This window comes from Bacillus rossius, chromosome 1, assembly GCF_032445375.1.
Source record: "Bacillus rossius redtenbacheri isolate Brsri chromosome 1, Brsri_v3, whole genome shotgun sequence".
NCBI lineage: Eukaryota > Metazoa > Arthropoda > Insecta > Phasmatodea > Bacillidae > Bacillus > Bacillus rossius.
In genome coordinates, this window is record NC_086330.1 from 257,326,518 (window position 1) to 257,349,305 (window position 22,788).

General features: G+C 38.0%; 1 protein-coding gene across 1 annotated transcript in view; it reads right to left on the bottom strand.

Annotated features, from left to right (window-relative positions):
* LOC134527505 (poly [ADP-ribose] polymerase tankyrase-like) overlaps positions 1 to 22,788 on the bottom strand; it is a 269,207-nt gene that overhangs the window by 79,143 nt on the left and 167,276 nt on the right. Inside the window, exon 13 of the mRNA XM_063360229.1 lies at positions 20,692 to 21,026. Within this exon, the coding sequence (XP_063216299.1) occupies positions 20,692 to 21,026 (335 nt within the window). The remainder of the gene's footprint in view (positions 1 to 20,691; positions 21,027 to 22,788) is intronic.

A 22,788-nucleotide genomic window follows, 5' to 3' on the forward strand; every position in this document is an offset into this window, starting at 1 on the left:
GTATATATGCTTATAAAAATCTTGTTTGTGTTGTGGAGGTTTTAAAAATGCATATAGTCCGCCATGTTTATTTCTTTATAGTACTAGGCGGGAAATTTAAAATATATTGTTGGCTGCTAGTCGGCCGCCATGTTTATTTTTTTCATAGTACAAGGCGGGAAATTTAAACAAGCCGCATCGGCTGCTAGTCGGCCGCCATGTTTATTTTTTTATAGTACTAGGCGGCAAATTTAAAATATATTGTCGGCTGCTATGCGGCAGCCACGTTAATTTTTTTCGTCAACATTAAGAAAAAAATAATAATTTTGGCTGTTAGGAAGTATCCAGAACAGCCAACTTTGAAAATAAAATAATTTTATTTATGACAATCAATTGCTATAAGCCGCCATCTTGTAGCACAGCATACCAGGCCGCCATCTTTTTTCCCATTATAGTCATTGGCTTTTTCAAGTTTGAATATATAAAAAAATTATTTCTGCAGCCACTACTCTAAGACTATAGTAGTAGGCGCCAAATTCAAAACACACACTATAGGGCAGCCACGTTTATTTTTTATAGTACTAAGTGCCAAATTCGAAACACACACTAGAGGACAGCCATTTTTTTTGTTATAGTACTAGATCAGTATAGTCATATAATGCTTAATTTGTTATGTAGCATGTCTGACATCTTGGATACCACTATAATTAAGAAAAAAAAACTATGGCATTACCTATGCTTATAGCATTATTTATGTGTTAATAAAAATATGTTAGATATATTTAGTTCTAGTCGGCGAATTCAAACACAGTTTTTTTTATGTGTTAAAACATATGTTCTCTTGTAGTGATATATTTATATGGTTTTTTCAAGTAATTAAATATACAGTGGCAATTAATAAAAAAAGTAATATTATTCATAATATATCACCCATTTTATTAGAAGTATTCATAACTAAAAGAATATTTTTTAAAGGAATGTCTTGTGCATAAATAAAGAGTATTTTCTCTTATAGTCATTATATTAAATGTTTATATATTGCCAATGCTGAATCGCGCGACAGCCTCGCAGACACGTGGCGACTGCGCTCCCCCTCCTGATTTAATAATAACCCAGACGGCCTCCCTCCAGCCAGCAAGCAGCGCTCGGCGCCGCGGATAGCAGAGAACTGTATAGTCTTTAAATTAATATTATTTAGATTTACCTCAAGTTAAAATACTTTTTTTCCACACTTAAAATATTACGTGTACCTGTATAAAAATATAAATTCTCCCAAGTTAATATAATTTTTTTCCACACTTAAAATATTACATGTATATGCATTATTTCAGTTAATTAAAAATAGCATTTCAATTTAAAAATAAAATATTATGTGTAACAATTTTTTTTTTTACTCGTTAAGTGGCAGCAAGTTGTGTGTGTGTGTTATTAACAGAGTTACCTGTATCTGCCATTTGATTATTACCAGGCAAAAAGTAAATTGTAATAATAATATTTTCTTCTTTTGCGATAGTCACGTTTACATAACGTTTCTTTAAAAAAAAATAAAATAAAGTATGTATATTTTTTCTCACATCAGTTTTAATATCTCTTACGAGTCTCGTTTACATAATGTTTCTTTTAAAAATAAAATAATAATATATGTATATATTTTCTCACGTTAGTTTTAATATCTCTTACGGGTCTCGTTGAGTAACGTTTCTTTTAAAAATAAAAAAAATAATGTATGAATAATTTTTCTCATATCAGTTTTAATATCTCTTACGAGTTGCGCATTGCTACAAATTAGATTAAATATAACGTGTGTTTTCCAGACAAAAGTAACATCCTACGTGTTACAACAGTCAACTTTTTAAAAAAAACATTTAAACCAGACACGTCTCTCCTGTCAGGAGTTCACCAAACACTACGTGTCACACCCCATTACAAGGGTCTCCAGAGAGCCGCGGTTAGAGTTTGTTAAGGCTGGTTCACTCCAAAAACACTCTTTATCAATCTTCCAAATCGGTTCTTGATATCCATGTTTTAATTGATTCTGGGAATCCCTTCCAGCTGACTAGAAGATGTGTAGGAAGTCACTTGTGGATTTTATTAATTAAATAAGTGTCTATATACTTCGTCACTTGAATTTCTTGAGAATAAAAACCGCCCTTAACTTCATTACCATCCAGGTCAGACAAGTAGTATGTTCTAGGGTAAGTGTTGCGTATTTTTATCACCTTAAAAATCTGGTGGGACCAATTTACGGAATAACCTTTTGCAAATAATTCTTATTTCTTGAGACCCGTACATGATCACCAAGACTAGCTATAAGTCGCCTGTGATCTATCTTTTCAACAACATTGTAAACTGTTTTAAGAGGAGAATTACCTTTCACCTATGAAATCAGCCATTGTATATTTCCATAACTTTTGGTAAGAGCGGTAGCCATTTCTTGTTTCCCTGAGCGGACATTTCCGTTAACAAAAGCGATTTTAATCTCTAATGAAGCGTTCAACGACCGAGGCCTTCAGCTCACTGTTGGTTGAATAATGCTTAATTCCGTGTTCTTTCATCATTGTCTGAAATCTTCTGTTATAAAATTCGGTACCACGGTCTGAGTGCACGTGAGTGAAACCTCCAGAGTCCTTTAGAATATGTTTCATAGCTAAAGCCACAAGCTCCACAGTTTTTTCAATACCGTAGCCACGTAAGCCCGCTTGCAGTAAACATCAATCGCATATATATCTGAATACTTTATTCGCACGGTGATAAGGTTGCATTTCCACCAAATCAATTTGTAAAGCCGAGACCATGAGTGATTACACGTCTCCGAGGAAAAACTTTGCGTGCTCTTTTGTGTAGTTCAAGCGCAATACCGCGTCGGCCGGTCATTTTTTTTAAATTTTTTTTTTTACTTATTTTTGAATGTAGCCAGATTCTATGACTTCTTCTAGTATGGCCAATACTTCATTTGAATTGCTCGTGTTCCCGGATTGTTGCGATGCAAGTAATAATCGAAGCCGATCACATAATTCATTTACCAAGTTTCAGTAAACATACCGTGTTTACCCGATTGCAAGACGACTCAAATGCAAGACGAGGTCAACTTTTTAACCTTTATAAACCAGAAAATAGTATATAACAAGCTATAAATAAACATTTTACATAACATGAAAAAGATAATTTTCTGTACTTACATTGTTTTATGTTTTGAAAGATCCACTTAATAAAATTATTTACATACATTACAAAGTCTTGAACAAATTAACTTAGTCTTCTGCATATTTTACCACAATGAGCTTAAAATTTGCATCGTGATATGTTCGAGAGCCTTTCTTTATAAAAGAACTTGATGTTCCTCGCCTTTCAACACTATCCATTTTAGGTTCCCACAATTTACTGCATTTGTTTATTAACGAAAATAAACAATTTCGTTTACATAGAATAACATTGTTAAAACGTATACAACACTTTGGGTTACTAAAATTGTTACAGCGCTCGCAACATAGTGGAGATATCATGTACTACAAAATTCAGCATGAGAAATGACCTGGTTTACCAACTCCCAAGTCTAGGTTTCACGTCTTCTTTCGTGCATACTTTATCTATGGCGTGAGCGCAAATAAACAAAGCATGGCGACTAGTACCGTAGATGTTTTTATAATCTTTTTGCGTACAAATTAGCTTGAAATTGTACTGTAGTTTTCATTAAATGATTATAATGTTAATAGTTATTTATTGCCTGTACCCATAAAAGTAATTTCACATTGTATTAGCCTAAAAATGTGGGACAAACTACCATCAAAAATCAAGATTTTCAAATGCAAGACGAATGTGAAATTTTTTACCGTTGCCGGGAAAAAAAATAATCGTCTTGCATTCAGGTAAATACGGTATTCCTTTCGACGATTTAAATCTAGTTTTTCAACTAAACCACTGCCTTCATGGGAAGCAATGGCAGGACAAAGATCCTTAATGAGCCCGAAATTTTCATGATCGGTGTTTTTATAATGTTTGGATGACGCATAATTTCTTTTAAAACACGCGCTAGTAGACTGCAGCAAGCGTGTGTATTGACGCAATGCAGCTTCTGAATACACCTTAGGTTCTTTCAAAATCAATAGTTCATATAACCAGGCGAAGGTTGTATTAGTTCATCATCTATGCAAAGTAAATTATTAGGTAGGACAACAACATCCTTATTTCCCAAGAACCAGCGATTGTTGCGTTCGTAAATTCCGTGGGTCGTATCATTTATCTTAGAATTGAATCCGGTTAGGAAGGACCGGGCCTCTTCATCCAATGACTCACGTGACACAGCTGAGCGTTTACCGGAATGAGCAATCAGTGGTAAATCATCTTCTTCACCTTCGCTAGAGAAAGCCTTAATCTGAGGTTTAGCGATAGGTGTAGCGGATTCTTTTTTCACCTCAACCGATAAATTATCTGCAATAGCAGAAGAACTCTCGAGACGCGACGTGATCGGTTTGAATACCTGTTCATTAACTGCATCCCGTGCCAGGCACGCGCATTTGGCTAGCAAATATTTTTCACGAACGTTTTGTATGACGTGATCGAGCTTTCTTGCTTCTGAAGCCATGACTGACTCATGCTAGCGTAAATAGAAGCTTTTATACATTAAGAGTGCCTTTTAAGCGCAGTAGTGGTACTGGGTATAACGGGAAGCTGCACCGGTATGGTAATGCTCGGGAGCGGAGCTGAAGATGGTCTTACACCCGGCAAATTCACCGATGGACCTCTTAAAACAGAAGCGATACAGATGGTGACCGTGCTGGCTGGTTCTCAGGTCTGGCCGCTAGCTTCGTTCCCAACAGGTTATACAATAGGTCTAGACGATTTCTTATTGCATTCAAGCTTTGATTAATGATATGTGGAAACTGAGAACATGAAGTAGCTCCACTAACGAGACTATCAACTATATCCTCAATACTTGATAGAGACTCCTTAAAAAATTTAGCATTATCTTCGCGTAGAGAACTCATCAAAGTAATAAATTGAAATTCCATACCGGACACTATTTCCTTACTTACACGCTTCGGTTGCTCGCCCACGAGTGTTAAAAGCTCTGTAAATGTCGCGCGATCCGTGGCATAAACCTGCTTTAGGTATGCAGTCGTATCAGAGTGTTTTTCGTATGTAGAGACCAAAGCATTTTTGATTGCTTCAAAGTGTTGTTTGTGTATATATATAGCCTTGTTGTGTTTAGTCAGAAAAATATTCTTTAGCTCGCTAAAGTTCCTATTGCAACCGCCAGTTGACAGAGCCTTCAACAGCTCTAGAATCTTGGCCAATGACTCGCGCGTATCACTATCCGCCTGACGCAAGTAACTTCCCAAACTCCTTTGCAAGTCACTTGACGAGCTAACGAGATCATTCACATCCGTAAAAATCACTTTCAGCTCATCACTACTGACAGATACCAGATTTTTCAACTCATGTAGAACTTCCTTCTCGGGTAAATTGTCCCGAATTTTATCGAAAACATCTGTACTCTTCTTGTCAAACTGACATAGATACGTTACCAAATTGTTATTAAGATTCTCTGCGTAGGAGAGGCTTTTTTTTAGTAGACCCAAGTCTGTTTCTAAATTATTCTCCATTGTACTAATTGCATGTGCGGTGGCACCGGAAGCTACATCTATGTAATTCTTTGTGGCAGCATCCACCGCGTTACGAGGATCACCTACACTGCGCAAACATTTCCCGCCAACCTGACTGCCTATCTTCCGTAAGAGTCAGACATGACTGTTGCTGACGTTTATTCCCGCCGCTCCCAAATTTGGAGATGCCCAAGTTCCTTCTTCACGAAGGTTACACTATGAAGTGATCGAAGCCACAGCGATAACAACCTTTTTGTAGAGGAAAATCCTTACCTATTACTAGGAAACCTTAACCATCATTGCTATTCCAACAGCGAACACAAACATCTTTAAATTTATCGAATGACATGTCAGTTGTGACAAGCTCGTGGTAAACATGTTGAAGATTTAGAAGATCCATTTTAAATAAAATTATCAAATTAGCATTATCCCGAACCAACTGTTTTCGGGTTTGACTAAGTTTGAATAAAATAAAAACAGTCGCATGAGACATGCCGCCCCATGGAAAAATACTGTTGAACTATTGCCTGTTTTTCACACCCAATGTCATCGAAAATTATAATCAAATTTGGTAGCACTTTGCTTGGCGGCACTACCTCTTCATTTTCACGAAATTGAAAAAATTCAATACCTTGCACATGAGACAGCACCTGCGCCAAACGTTTACATTTTGGTTGTTCTAGGCTCTTGCTATACAAATAAATAATCTCGAAACGCACTCCGTTAGGATGTTGTATAAGCGAAAGTAAAATACATGTTTTCCTGCTATTTGAAGGTCCGGCAATTATACATCTTATGGTATTCGGCAACAGAGGTCCGTGGCGTTGTTCTCGTTTACTTATAAAATCATCGTGAATAATTTCGATCGGAAGACTGGCATGTTGAGGGATTACTTCCATCGTTACAACTGAAGCGCAAAAAGTATAAATCTGTATTATCTATACCCCCCAAAGTCATTACGCTGATATGCGTCTTGCTGGAAGGAGGGTAAAGGGTAAAGGACTTACTAACCCTACCATAAATAAATTACCTTTTGAGCTACATTTGCCAACTTATCAGTACTCTCGGCCCGGTACAAAACTTGATAAACGTTTAGCACGCGGAGACCCAGGCAAAAATCAATTAGATAGAGCATGCAAAGAATGCGATATTTCATACTCAAAGAATAACGATTTGGAGAACAGACATCAAGCAGAGCGCATTTTAGCACTTAAAGCTAAACAAATTGCACAGAGCCCTCAAACTAAGCTAGGTGAAAAGATCACGGCTTGGAGCGTAAGTAAAATAATGGGTGTTAAGCGTAAACTAGGGGCCGGCATAAGATTCACAATAAAAAAAAATAAGAAAAATAAACGTGATAATAAGGGTGGTGTTCTACCATTTCTATTTCCAACTCTGGCAGCACTCGGTTCTTTGATCGGAGGCGCAGCTGGAATCGTAAAGAGCATGACAACCGCTAATAATCAAAGCTGTTGCAACAAAATGTGCAGCATCACAGACGTATTCAAGCCTTAGCAAACCGTTCAAAAAAACGGTCAGGAACCATTTTTGAGGCCTTGCAAAGCCGTGGGAGGGGGTATCCTAAGACGAAGAAAGGGGGTGAGGAGTAGGAGGGGACGCTCTTAACCCTGCCACACAGACCGCTAACGACAACAGATTTAGAAAACGCTGCATTCGAGTTGAAAATCAGTTGCATATAAAAAGTCTGGCAGCACTGCGCTGTATTATGACAGCTATGGCGACCTCAGACCACCATCTGAATTAAGAAAATACCTGAAAGGCACAAGCTTAAGTTACAATTACGATAGACAACAGACAATCAAATTGTGGAACTGTGGTCATGTATGTTTAAGATTTCTAGTGTCCGTGTATAAGAAGCAAAATAAATAATTTTAAATATCACAGTTACACTAGCCATTGACGCGTCCAGTCTTTACCAGAGTGCAACCAACCCTGGTGGTCCATACTGTAGTGCAAGCTAACCTGAAATGTCAATTTCACTTATATTAACAGGAAAAAATTCCGAATTGCGGTCCATATATTTCCCACCCCTGGACCTTACGAATGGAGAGTGGCAGATAGGGCTCATCGCCTTTAAACATACCATTCCATTCCGAACGTTGACGAAAAAAAAACAACAAATTACGTTTTTCGAAAAACAATGGTCCTGTGTCTCAAATTATTCTTCCCGTCGGAAGTCATGAAATTTCAGATTTGGAAAGTTACATCGGAGAACTGTTACCACACGATGCAACATTTATTTTGAGAGGCAACCCTAATACCTTGCAATGTAATATGCATTGTAATTACGATATCAATTTTACAGAAAGCGATACAATCGGAAAAATGCTCGGTTTTGAACCTAAAATTTACGTGACAGGTCGAATGCATGAGTCAACACAACCAGTCAATATTTCCCCTGTATTGGTCATACGAATAGATAAAAATATCATAGGCTCCAGCTATTTAAACGGACAACCTAGCTTGAGTATACAGGAGTTTTATCCCAGCGTCCCGCCTGGTTATAAGGTCATCGAAGTACCAAAATCTGTCATATACGTTCCCGTTATCGTTAAACGAATACACGTTTGTCTGTGAGGATAGTCGACCAAAACAGGAAACTCATAGATTTTAGAGGCGAAGAAATAACGTTACGTCTGCATTTAAAAAAAAATATGGGAGTGAAATACTTTGGCATTCATAAAGGTTCCGGCACTGTCGAAGGCAGACCCAGTAGTCAGTGAAACGCCAAGCGGTTAACACATAAAAATATACGTTTTCTCAAGAAACTAGAATTCAAGGTATTCCAAAATGGATTCCAGCATTCTTCAAGTCGACCAGCCAATTCAATTTGAAAATGATATTACAAAAACGGAAATCAATAGCTACCACCCCTTCATTTCGGGTCCTTATGAATTAAATTCCGAGATACGTATTGCAATCCAGAATTCTGATACATATTGTCTGCCATGCAAAAGTCTGTTAAGAATCCGCGGAAAATTCGTCAAACCGGATGGCCAGGCCGCTACATACACAAAAATTGTTAGAAATGGAATTTTACACATGTTTAACAGAATTGCGTACGAGGTAAATAATTTACAGATAGATGAATGTCGCGATGTTGGATTAGTGACTACAATTATAAACTATCTTTCACTAACGCCCAGTGAAAAAGCTGTTTCCAAGATGGCCGGCTGGGGCTTGTCTGACGACTATAGTGTACCCATAAATGCAAGCGGCAAGTTTGAAATATGCGTGCCTTTGAGTAATCTCATGGGATTTTTAGAAGATTATAAACACGTTTTAATTAACGTTCGACAAGAATTAGTGTTACTGGTGTTAAACTCTCAGAACAATGCGGTGTTAGACACGGCAGCGCAACCGTTGCCTGTGAAACTAACACTCATGAGCATCGACTGGCTAATGCCTCATGTAACCGTTTCCACTGCACAGAGGATTTGTTTGCTTAAAATGGTTGAAAAAGGAAAAAACATAGACATTGCTTTCCGATCCTGGAGCCTCGAAAAATATCCGGCCCTACCACAATCTCAATCGGTACATTGGCCCGTGAAAACGTCCTTTAATACGGAAAAGCCTAGATATATAATGGTCACATTTAAATGGGTAGGCAAACAACGTCGCTGGTGATAAATCAAAGTTTGATCATGTTGACATTAAGAATGTGAAAGTGTTTTTGAATTCAGAATCCTACCCGTACACAAACCTGGATAGTAATTTTCCTAATGATAGATCTGCTAGCGTATAATATGTAAGCGGAATTTCAAGACTCATATTACGGCCGTCAATCATCATCACTTCTCGACCCGTAGAAATTTAAAGATATGGGTCTTCTCTTTGTGTTTGATGTGTCTAAACCAAATGATAAGATGATTGGAGGAGTCGTGGATTGTAGAATAGAAATTACCACAACGAGAAATATTCCCGTTGGCACTCAAGCATTCGCACAAATTCTGCACGATCGATTGGTTTCTTATAACCCGAGAGACAAATCTATTAAAATTCTAATGTAATGTAAGTGATAACACAGTCTTCCCTGGGACATCATGCTGTATGCCAACCTCCAGGGCTGCTACTCTCAACACGGTTTCGTCTTAAAAGAGATAAGTCTGGCTAAAGACGAAGGGGTGATAAATTCGAGAACATTTCAACCACCATACTCGTGGAAATACCTCCACAGAAATTACCAGAAAACAAATTCTTGGTTAACTAGGCATTTCCACGGCATCCATTGGGATGACGGTCTGTTTCTGTATACTTCGTTGCAAAACATCCTGACAGGACATATTAAAGGAACTGTAATGGTGGCAGGCGTAGAGCAAAAAAGGTGGCTTGCAAAGTTGTGCAAAAAACATGTTAATATTAAGGATGCGTAGACCGAGCTCGGATGTCCGTCACTGAAAAAATTGAATACAATGTATACGCAAGATAATACCCGTGCACGGCCCGTTTCCTTACGTCATAACGCTGCGCTGCTTAGGGCTTGGGCGATGGAGCATTGCCAAGCGACGCCAGACCCTGGTGGGTCCTCCGGTGTTATAAATGGAACGCGTCGCTCGTAGGGAGCATACTCACTCTTCAAGCCACTCTTCATGCCAGTCTTCAAGCCTGATGCAGTTTAATCTGACCACGCTGTATCAGGATGTGTTGCTCGGCTACGGTAGAGTAAGTTTCGAGACGGCGGACAGTCGGCAGTGCTTGCACGTGTGCACATCGTTGGGACACCTGGTTCGCGACGACGCAGGGGAAGATCACCTAGAGCTGCCTTGCACTACGCAAAACTGTAGCGTGAGCCTCCTACGGCCAGACACACACCTCCCGTGCTCCCCGTCAGCTCTGCTCGTCGAGGCCTCAGCAGAGGTCGTACAGGTGTGGCCCGGTCAGGAGCACGATTTTGTTGAGTGCGAGCTGCGTCATCCCAACAAGACGGTGGTTGCCTGGAGTGAATCGTGTGATGCGTTCACACATTCAACCTTCCTCGATGGGGGCAACCACTCGTGGAGTGTGCCGTGTAACACAGACATCTGCGACTTGCATATCGTGAACGAATCCGACGAGGACGACCCCGAGGACGCCGACGAAGACGCAGACGAGGACGCAGACGAGGTTGCCCACCTGTGGTGCTGCAGTCGCGGCTAAACATCAGCCGCCAGCCGCCACCCAACAGTCTTCGCGGTAAAGTTCCGGTGAGTGACATCCGCCATGTTTCCATTCATCAAGACCAAGAAGGAAAAGGCTAGACACATCCGCGGGCCATATCCCGCAGGTTTAAGACTTGCTTCCGGTGAACATCTGGACGTTACCATGCCGCCGTTCGAGGATGTTCGTTATTTAGATACTAACCCAGAACAATTTTCAGATGATGGTATTAGTGATAATCAAAGCGTCTGAAACTTCTATGACATTCCTATTTCTTTAGCTTCGCGACGATGGCGAGAAAAAGCGAAGAAACACAGAATATCAGATCCTAGGTTAACTGACACTTTACCACAGATGATGTACGACTGTCAGACAGATACCTTTACGTGCATTCTAGCCTGCACTGTGTCGAATACTGTTAGATATTATGACATTGAAAAGGATTGTGAACGTCTGCCTGTATACTTTGAATTGTGTCGCAATAATATACATTATCGCATGTGCTGGGATAAATCATTCCAATATACTAGCATGAGACTGTTAACATAATTTCACTGTGAGGATAATAACTTTTATGTGCACTTATGCCATCTGCTGGCTAAACATCCAACAACCGTTGATGAACTCAGGACATCTAGGGTTAAAAATGATGAAAATTTATAGAGCGCTGTACCGGAACCGATCATTGTCGGAAGAAATCTTGCGATGTTTTGTTGGGAGACGATGACGACCTGGACACGCCTTGTGTATTGTGTTTACCATGCAAAAGTAATAAAAGAGTCAAACTTTTCAGTGTCTAAAGCATTAACTCTTGTGCCATATGTCGTCATCAAGCTATCGATGAAACGTAAACTATTCTAAAAAAAGCATGAACTGTTGTAAGTCTACGTGTGAGTCAGCGTGTTGTAACACTCCTACGTGTTTTAACACGTGATGTAACACTCTTACGTGTTGTGACACCATCTTTGAATGCATTGCAAAGTTTATTTATGGAATTCATACGTATAAATGCTAAAAGACATTCAGATTCTCAGCTCAGTGTGGACTGAGCCTCGGTCGAGTAAACATGTCATTTAATCCAGGTAACCAGTATGAAAACCTGTCTCGTGGTTTACCTATGGTGGAGTATTCAATCTGGAATAATGTCATCCTGAAGAACTATGTTGAGAGTTGTGACAGTCCCTTTCACACTGTTCAGATTATAAACCCGGACACTAACGATCTACCCCTGGAAGTTATTCAGTGCATTTTGTATGGATGTTGTGCAGTTAATTACATTGCAGTGTCGACGAAGTCTACAATCACGCCTTGAAATTGCCAGAACTGCACTCACCCGACTGTGCATCAGCCATAATCGAGCCTGCAAAACCAGCGTGCAAGAAATGTCAGCGAAGAGACCCCGAAACGTATGCACCGCGCAAGACTTGAGCCCGAGACCTCAGCCATCTGGGACCCGTCAGTCAAGATGGTGATCACAACGTTCAGCAGAACCAATACGACAGAGACGTAAACAATGCCAAAATAGCCCTACGTACTGTACTCATCAAAATTTTAAACAAACTGTAAGTCTTATTACTTGTGTTAATTTGACTTAACTTTTTTTTGTTCATTTAATACGTTGTTTGTGAAAAAACGTCTTGATGTATAATATTTATTTCTAATTTAAAACACACGTTAGTGTGGTCTAGTATCACAGCATTTTACGTGTGTGTGTGTGTGTGTGTGTGTATATGTATATATATATATATATATATATATATATATATATATATATATATATATGTGTGTGTGTGTATATATAATTATTTTTTTGTATGTATTTGATTTTTGTGGACTCTGAGTTTTTTGAATAGAATGTGAATAGTTTCTAAGTCGAATAGTTGTAATATATATATTTTTTTAATATGTTACCACACTGAACAATGGCGGGTTTTCATATATTTAGTTTATACAAGATATTTTCTGTGAATGAAACCACAAAAAAAAAATTCACTTAGTTTTTTTAAGAGTTATTGAGGACATGAATTCTTATTTCATTAATAATAATATTTAATTATTGTTTTTCCTTTTGGTTACCACAATGGAAAAATTTGGAATAAAAAAAATGAGTAGCATGGGAAATTAATTTCATCGTACTTCAAACATATATGACCGGAAAAACTCAGTGATTAACGTCAATACTCAAAATGAGTATGTATATAAAAAGGTTATCATTGAATAATATATTTGAAACAGTTAATTTTAATGGTTTTGTAAACAATTGCAACCGTTCATCAAAAATACGGTAGTCGTTGGCATTCCTGCTAACTATATTTGTTTGGAAATGGTTTAGTGTTTACGTTTACCGACTGGCTTTTGAAACAAGTTAGTTTAATGTAGGATGATTTTGGTTTAGATTTTTTTCTTGAAATGAACCTTTTATAAATACATTGCGGTTATGTAAGTAAGAATGTTTAAATACTTTGGAAATTACATTAGAAACTGGTAAAAACAGAAGCTCTTGGAACCACGAGAAATAAAAAACAGCCATGTAAATACCGTAGTGGTCCGAATATAAGGCGACCATTTTTACATAAATAAGAGATGAGAAAATAGGAAGTCGCCTTAATTTCGCACCCAAGACAATAGCACAGCAAACATTAGTTCCAAGCTGAAAGCTACAGTAGAAAACAATGTTCAAGTCTTTTTATATTAACTAAAACTTTGTTACCTCACACGGGGAAAACGATAAATCCACCCAATATTGCAGTAATTCACAAAAATTTAAAGTTGAAAATTAAAATATTTGTTCTTGAGTAAAAATGTGAATGTTGAAGCATCTCAAAATGGCAATCTTTTATTACACAATTCATATTTGTACTTTGTGTACAATCGCGTTTTAACATTGACGGTAATTTAATTTCTGATTTTTAACGGAAATATTTGTACTAAAATATCACAGCTATTTTCAGAACAATTGTTTACGTTTACAAACAGAAAATGTAAAGAACATTTCGGATGTAATGTTTGGAAATTCACAGCTGCCAACTGTCTTTCCACAATATTACTTTGTTGTAAAACGAACATTGCCGAACACGCACGAAGACGCCATATTTACAGACGTTTGGTACGTTGCTTCAAAAGCTATTTTAATAATTTCACAGTAATCCACTCATTATTTATGTAAAAACCTTTCAAACAACACAATTTTCATAGATTATTCTTTAAAATGCATAGGACAGAGACTCTCTGTCAGAGAGTAATATGGACAAATATTCGCGGTCACGTCACCGAAGTTATTCATGGCCGTATGCTTTACCATGGCACCTAGCCACTTGTTTTGTTCTGGCAAGCTGCATTCTTTGTTTTCTTTGTTACGTTTAGCACACTACTAAATAGTAATATGTAGCTTAAGTGAAACGGAAAGTTAAATGTGTTATACATAAATGCAAAAAGGATTTATCAACACAAAATGCATGTCTAATGAATTTTTACGTTAATTTATACCAAAATTATTTTTACATTTGTTTGGCCTCCTGAAACTGCAGGTCGCCTTATATTTGGGCCAATAGGGTATTCGCAAATTTAAATTTTGCTATTCGACTTACGAATGCGAATAGTTAGTCAGTTACTATTCGCAACTATTCGTATTTACGAATATTCACACACCCCTAATATCATATGACTTGTGTTAATTTCACGTAACTTTTTTTGTTTATTAAATACGTTGTTTGTGAAAAAAGTCTTCATACATATACTAGCTGCCCCACCCGGCTTCGCACGGCAATAGTAATGGAAAAAAAATTAAGCCACATCTCCCATTTACAGTAATGGTAAATAAATAAAAATTCAGTGACAATTTATTACAATGCTGTATAATGTACCGGTGAGAAAATGAATAGTACCGATGGTTTCCCGACTCGTGCACGCAACGTACTACTGATGTACCCGTACTTCGCTACGGCAGTCTACAGGCAGATCACTCTTGAGCCGCTCATTATACATGCCCCTCCTTGTGGGTACGCCACTGCCGCGCGATGCCCGTTGCCATGGAGACGCAGAAGGCATGAGGAATGCAAAATCCTGTTCTCATGCAGACAAAGTACCCACTGTTGCCTGGTTTTAACCACCCATGGGATCTAATTTTTGGAATATGTCATCCTGCGTAACATAACATAAGGAACATTACTGTGAAGTTTCAAGTCTGTAAAATATATATACTTGAAAAAAAGGGCAATAAAAAACCAAATTAAACACAGAGAGAGGAAAAAAAACAATAGTTTAGGTTTGCGATTTAAAGTGATAAAAAGTATTTAAATACTAATTGAACTCTTATGAGGGTACTGATTGCTTCGTTGTTAACATCACACGGGTGTTTTTTACTTGTATGGGAAAATTAAGAATGATATGGCACCTAGTGCGTGGCAACAATGTTAATGGGCAATAGGAAATAAACTTCCAGCGCCTGCGGCACACACTTCGTACGTGTACTGCATGTTGTATCTAACCCCCTCCAACGCATTTGATTCTAAATTTGACTTTTAGTAAGGATCCCTAATGTTATTGATAATATAATATAGCCTATAGCCTTCCTCGATAAATGTACTATCCAACACTGAAAGAATTTTTCAAATCGGACCAGTGGTTCCTGAGATTAGCGCGTTCAGACAAACAATCAAAATCTTCAGCTTTATAATATTAGTATAGATTTATTTCTAATTTAAAACACACGTAAGTATGGTCTAATATCAGAGCATTCTACGTAAGTATATATATATATATATATATATATATATATATATATATATATATATATATATATATATATATATGTGTGTGTGTGTGTGTAATTATTTTTTTTTGTGTGTATTTGAGTTCTTTATTAACTAATTATAGTATGATTGTTGGTTTGAAGAGTGACTGTCAAATAAAACTGTATATAATCAAATTTCTATATATTATTTGAATACTAGCCTGATCATTTTGTTCGAGTTAAAAGCACCGAGATGACGTTCTGGGGTTACATCAGTCAGGGGGGAGGGGTGGTAAGTTGTAAAAATAACCAGAATTGACGCGCTGCGGTGAGAGCGCTTGCAGTGTAAAAATAAAAAAAATACACTGGCAGCCATTTTGAAAATGTGTTTTGATATATACGGGGCACAGACGGTGAACCAACACAGTCTCTGATCAGTCGCCTGGCTGCTTCCGCCTGACAGCACTGCCTGCACTGCCTACACTGCCTGCACTGCCTGCGCCTGACGTGTCCTCCAGCTAAGGTAAGATACTGTAACTGTAAATTTATTTACTAACCTGTTTGTAATGTTAGGATAATATCATTTTGAATGGAAATATTCTTTTTTTCACTTAACATGAAAATAATATTAAACTTAACCTTTATAAAACTTTCTTCATATTTTAGTAACACAGTGTTTTGCGTTAATTAACTCTTATTAATTTCTTATGTATTTACTGTCTATAATTTATTATTTTATTAACGTCTCCTATTCATTACGTAAATATTTTTTTTAGAAAATATTGCCATCTAGAGATATTCTCATTTACTTTTTTTAATATCTTGCAAACGGATGGGAGAGAGCTATAATTCAGTTCCGTACACAATCTAACTTTGTGTTTGAAGCATAAAAAAAATATTTAATTTTAAATGATGACAAATCCATACTCCATACATACGTCTACTACATTTTTTCTTTTCTTTTTGTTTTAGCTTTGTGCTCACTGTTGAACGTAATTTCCAGTTTTTCTTTCTTTCTTTTCTCTCTTCTCTCTTACTATATCTTCCCATTCTTCCTCCCCCAAGGCAAAGTGACTCCGTCTTAATGAAGCTGAGCCTTCTATCTCTGCCTCTCGCGATGGTGGACGGGGGTCAGGGATGGAGTTGGCGCAGGGGCCCGAAGTCTTGCCTCGCCTGGAGGGTGTTACCTTGAACACTGCATTTGCTAACAAGATAGTGGACTTTCGAATTGGAAATGACATTGACAATGTCGATCCGGACTTGGACCGGTTTCTACAGAGATGTAGGCTTCCCTTTCTGGACTTAACTAACGACTTAATTCGCCCCTTTAAAGTTTATGTTTCACTCTCGGATTCATTTGTTAAGGAATCTGCGGAGGGAAACGAGAGTGAAACTTTTCATTTCACGACTCACTCAACCGCGGTACTGCACTCTGATGAGATAGGGGAAATCTATGATTCAACATTAATTCCGGAAATCAATAAACACGTTAGTGATTTCGCAGCGCGTGGCAGTGGCTGGGCTCTAAAAAGATTGATTAATATGGATGTACATGTTTCAAGCTAAGGAATCTGCGGAAGGAAACGAGAGTGAAACTTTTCATTTCACGACTCACTCAACTGCGGTACTGTACTCTGATGAGGTAGGGGAAATCTAAGATTTAACATTAACTCCGGAAATCAATAAACACGTTAGTGATTTCGCAGCACGTGGCAGTGGCTGGGCTCTAAAAAGATTGATTAACATGGATGTACATGTTTCAAGCTATAGAGTTTTCACGGTTAGCGCAGCGCACACGAAATTGCCGGTGTTTTTGTCCAATAGGAAAGCTTGTGTTAACATTGAGTGTCCTGAGCAGTACTGTTTCCTGTATGCCGTCATGGCAGGTGTGTCGACCATGGAAGGCAAAGTTACTCGAGCCACTTCGTATCCAAATCCACTCGTGTATTTTAATACAAATGGCTTGACGTTTCCCTCCACTCTGCATCAGATTAAAACATTTGAGAGGAACAATGATATTTCCATTAATGTTACCGCTTGCGTAGATTCTAAGGAGAATATCGTTGACGAATGTTTTAGTGACAAATCTGAATTCTCGATCCGGACTCTTTGCGTATCCTGTGAGCGAAGAGAGAGACATGTAAATATCTTGGCGATTCGTTCGAGTGCCGCGACAGAGCACCTACATTTGTTTACATTAAATAAATGTCCAGATTATTACATACTCAACTGTCCCAGACACATAATAAGAAGGGATAGGAACTTTTCGGTGAGTAAAATTAGTGAAAAGCGGTGAGCAAAAATGCCAAAAGCGGTGAGGAAAAATGCCAAAAGCAGTGAGGAAAAAAAGCGGCAAAATGTATCTAAGCACACCATTTTTCAAGAAAACATTAAATAAACTCAATTATGAATCATAAAATGTTTAAAACTAACATTTAGAAGTGAAAACCCTTCAAACTCAAAAGCTTTAAAGACAAGATTAGCTACTCTTCCAGAATGTCAAAACTTTTGGGTTTAGAGGGAAGGTTTGTCAATAAATATATTCCTAACTCAGGTGGTATGCTAGGCCAAAAAAGTTAGGTTTGGTTGTTTTAGGTAAGTCTTATTTTATATTTGGTAAGTTTAGCATAGGTTAGTTTTAAAATGCCCATTTCCAACTAGGTTAAGTTGGGTTTGGTTTTGAGAGCTTCTAAATTTAAGCCACTCCATGATTACAGATATTGATGTAGGCATAAATACAAACCAACGTATTTCTTCATCCAGCTTAAAATACTGGGGTCCTGAAGTTTATGAAGTGGGATGTTCGCTTTGAGGAACACCTCAGTGGTCTCCATAGCAAAACGATGCGCTTCAGTTTTCCTTTTTTGCTTGCTGCGCACAAGCACCAATAATATGCTGCAGTACTACAGTAGCAGCAGAAGAAATGCGTGACTTTTTGTGCTTTTTACTGCTTATGTGCTTAACAATTGAGTCTCTATGGCCCCAACTGACTCTGCAATTACAGTATTTACAAAATAAAAATGCCTTATCTGTCAAATAGAGACCATCAGAAGAAAATTCTTTGGCCCTATCTAGGGCGTTTATGTCATACTTCGGCATCGCGAAGCAGCGAGAAAACTGTCAACACGATATTCGTTCAGTTACCGCAATGAATAGCCACCAAACAATAATAAATGCACGCATGTGCAGTAACCTAACACAACCGAAGAAAAAAAATTACATACATCCATCAATTTGTTTGTTGCAGTTTAAAATTGCCTGAAGTATTTTATGGTTAAGTAAATTATGAAGAAAAAACACGCTTGTAATTTTCGTTGATATTAAAATTTTCGCGTTCCGAACGTGGTATCGACTTTATTTACCAAACACGATTGATTGTATAATTGAACAACAATTGATTTTTCGTAAACGATCGCGTTATTTCTCGCATTCTCATACTGCTACGTTGGTTACACGTTTATTGAGTAACGCGTTTTGTTTTGATAACTTCATGGCATGAGAAACAAATGTTGAAGCTTCTAATGTTAAAATGCAAAATTTAAACGGTCCTGGATTACTGTCATCTGTGGTCGTTAACCTCGCCATGATATTATTGCCACAGAATGTGGTTTTTGTGGTTATGGCTGGAGAAAATAAATTGTTTACCAAGTTTTGCCTAGTAATGTTGTCGGCACGGTGAAATGTATTTTTATGTAGTGTTTTATTGTTTTCTTTTTTATTGGTGCGCTGGTGTTACGAACGGAAGATGAATTAGAATTATATCTAAATTATGTGTGTTTGTGGCAATTTAAGCTTCAAATAACGAAATTTTGACCAAATTCGCGACGAAACAGTGGAAAATCGCAAAATTTACATTTTCTTTGGGGGGAAAAAAAAAGAAAAAAAAGGCCAAATTCGCGAAATAACAACGGCGATTCACGATCACGAAAAGTACCTGTCCCTAATAATAAGAAATGGATTTGTGAGCGCTGTCTTCAGTATTTTACAAGCGAAGACAGATTAAATTCACACACTGTTCTCTGCAGCCAGCATCAAGCAGTGCGGACCTGTTTCCCTACAGAAGAGAACAAGTATTTGCAATTTACAAACATTGCAAAACAGATCTGTCTCAGCTTTATTGCGTATTGTGACACTGAGTGTTACCTTAAACCTTTCTCCACCTGTTTGCCCGGTGACGAGTCTTCTAGCACCACATGGGTAAACGAACACGTGCCTTATGCATGTAGCATTTTGTTAGTGTGTGGGTACGATAGCTCTTTGACCAAGTATGTGCAATTCGAGGGTGATAATTGTATTGCTGAAATGGTCACAGAATTAGTTTCAATGTGAAAGTGGGTTTGCAATATTTATTCAAAGACCATAGCTGTTAAGACCTCGACTCCGGCCGTCTCTGCAAGGCTTGCGAGTCAAACACATTGCCATATCTGTCAGAAGGTATTGGCTGGGCAGACGGTGCTCGATCACTGTCACCTGTCTGGTGAAATATGTGGTTATGCGCATTCTAAATGCAACCTGGCTTTCCGGATGCAAAAGAATCAACTCATCGCGGTTTTTAATAATTTGCATAATTACGATGCCCACTTTTTAATTAAACATTTAGTTTCACGGCGGATTGCACAGCCGGACGGTTCCTTCGTTGTGGAGAACCTCGGCGAGGTCAAAGTCCTTGGAGTTACAATGGAGAGCTACAAGTGTATTACCAAATACATACCCATTTCAGGTAATGCGCAAGGAGGCCTACTAAAAAGCAAACACAACCATTTCAAACAACTGCAGTAACAATTATTATTTAAAATTAATAAAAATATTTTTGTTAATATTTTTACACCTTTATAAATTCTAAAATTCTACTCACAGCAAACAACAGTATACAAAATCAGTGATAATGTGAACTATTGTGAGCAATAAGCACGAGATTTGCCACAGTTTAAACTAGTTGATAATGGAGGCTTAGAGGGCTTGTGGAAAATAATTGTAGGAGCATCACTTACTAAGAGGATGGTTAACACAATCTAGGTAACAATTTTACATCTTATAAACATAGCTTTGAGGTTACAACATTGGGTGAATGCAAAGCCACAATTTACATTGCGATACATTTTTTTTTTTACTATGGTGGTTTTATGACTTAATAATAGCATGTTTTACTACATCTTGTCGAAGACTTACATGGGTGCTAAATAAATACAGACAGTGGCAGGCCAGCAGAAAGGGACTGACCTGGCGAGGAAGCCTGCCACGGTGCCCACGCTAGCCCCATCTTGTTGGCTGCCCTCGGCCCGCGCAGGCTCTGCGCAGCAGCCCTCCACAGCCGGGAGTGGGGAGAGGCAGCCCGACCGCGCCACCGGGATGCACAGGGTCATGGACGCCCCTGATGGCATGATCACTGTCTCCGTGGCGACAGGGGGCGACGGCGAGGCGACAGCAACAGAGGGCACGCTCTGCTGCGAGGCCATGGCATCCTGCAGAAGGCAGCGTACATCCTCCGCGGATGCCAGCTCTAGCGGGGACTGGCCTTCCTGGTTCTTGAGGAAGGGGTCCGCTCCATGCGCCAGCTGCACAGATAACCACATGTCACCATGTCACCACCAGCCTGGGGCATGACTTTAACACATCAAGGTGTCCAAGGACCCGGGCTCATGAAATAGCATATGGAATGGGCTGCATATGTTTCAGTCTCACTGCTAAATAGACTTAAGTTTTCCAGCAGATGCATGTGTGCTTCAAGAGTACTCTGCTATAGAATAAATATAAAAAGACACTTGTGCCTCTATGTATTACTGTATTCACCTGCAAAAGGGTTGCCTCTGCAAATGGTCCGCACCTTTAATTTTGGGCATTAAAATTTAAAATTTTTACCTTAAAGGTCACCCTCAAATAAGGGTTGCAGTTTACTAGAAGAGTTTCATGGATACAAGTGGACTGTAGTATTTGATTTCTTTTACTCATCCGTTTCCCGCAGAGAGCGAAGAGATGAAAAGCAACTATTTGTCAGTTTCTTCTAAAAAAAAACTATCACTCACGTTTTGTGCTGGGCTGAAGGAATATAAAACATAAACTTTATAAACACAAACAATGGCTGCAGTTTGGTTTCTGAATGTTTTTTGGTTGAAAGTGTGGGAAATTTCATGCAAAAAGAAATAATGTTTGGGCACAGTTGCACCGTAAACACCTGTCAAGAGAGACATGTTAATTGCGCAGAGTGCCAGTTCACAGGACAATTACAATGATGAGAGGAAGGGACTGCCACATGGCCTCATATATACAAACTAGTGATGGGTCAATTCCTGTTTTTTCCCGGTTCTTAAAAATTGGTTCTCGGTTCTCGGTTCTCGGTTCTGACTTAAACCATAAAATAAATATTATTCACACATTATTTATGAGGTGTTTTAAGTAATAAACTATTTATTGTTTTGGCTACAAAACCAACACTAAAAATCCTGTATCCAGACTTATATCTTCAACAATTTATTGTTTCAAGCTACAGTAAACAATCCAACCTATTAAAAATGTAATAGGTATGTATTAATAAAAAAATTAATTCAAAATAATATAGAGAACACTTAATAAAACTAAAATTTTCTATATTAAACTAGTAGTTATCTCAATAAATCTACATACACCCTCCTTTAAAACATAGGAATAAAAAGAAAATGTTACAATAATGGAAATAAATACAATGAAGGTGAACTTTCAAAGAATTAAAATATTAAATTGTCCATCAAACTTATTGCCTACATTGAATTCAGTTTGTTTGCACAGTCAACAGTAAATTACTGCCACACTTCTGATGCCATTTCTTACACAATTTGCTCTATTTGGCCAGAATAATTATACTTTACAAGTGTCAACAAGCATTTCGTTTGACCAGCCCATAGTAAAATACATCTACACATCCATACACCACTTTAGTAAAAAAAAACCTTCCCCCTTCAAAAAATCCCGTTTACCTAAAAGAGAAAATTACTAGCCATTACGCTAGATGGCTGCAGATGCAGTGAACTTACACTCCAAAGCACTGCACAAAAAGCATAAAATTTTAGAATGCCAAAAATTATTACGGAAAATTTTTAATCAATCATTAATTCTATTAAACAAATATTCTGTGGAATTTTGCCCTTTTAATTGTTCTTTATACACCAGTCACCCTTACTTACCTGTCAACGACTCAATTAACTGCCAATTTTTAAAAACAAAATGAAACAAACATGGCGTCTTTCTGTTCTTACATCTCTGCTGAGGCACGTTATAGAGTTGCACACATCTATGAACTACATCTATGGCACCTTCAACTGTTATGTTTTGATAGTAAAACGT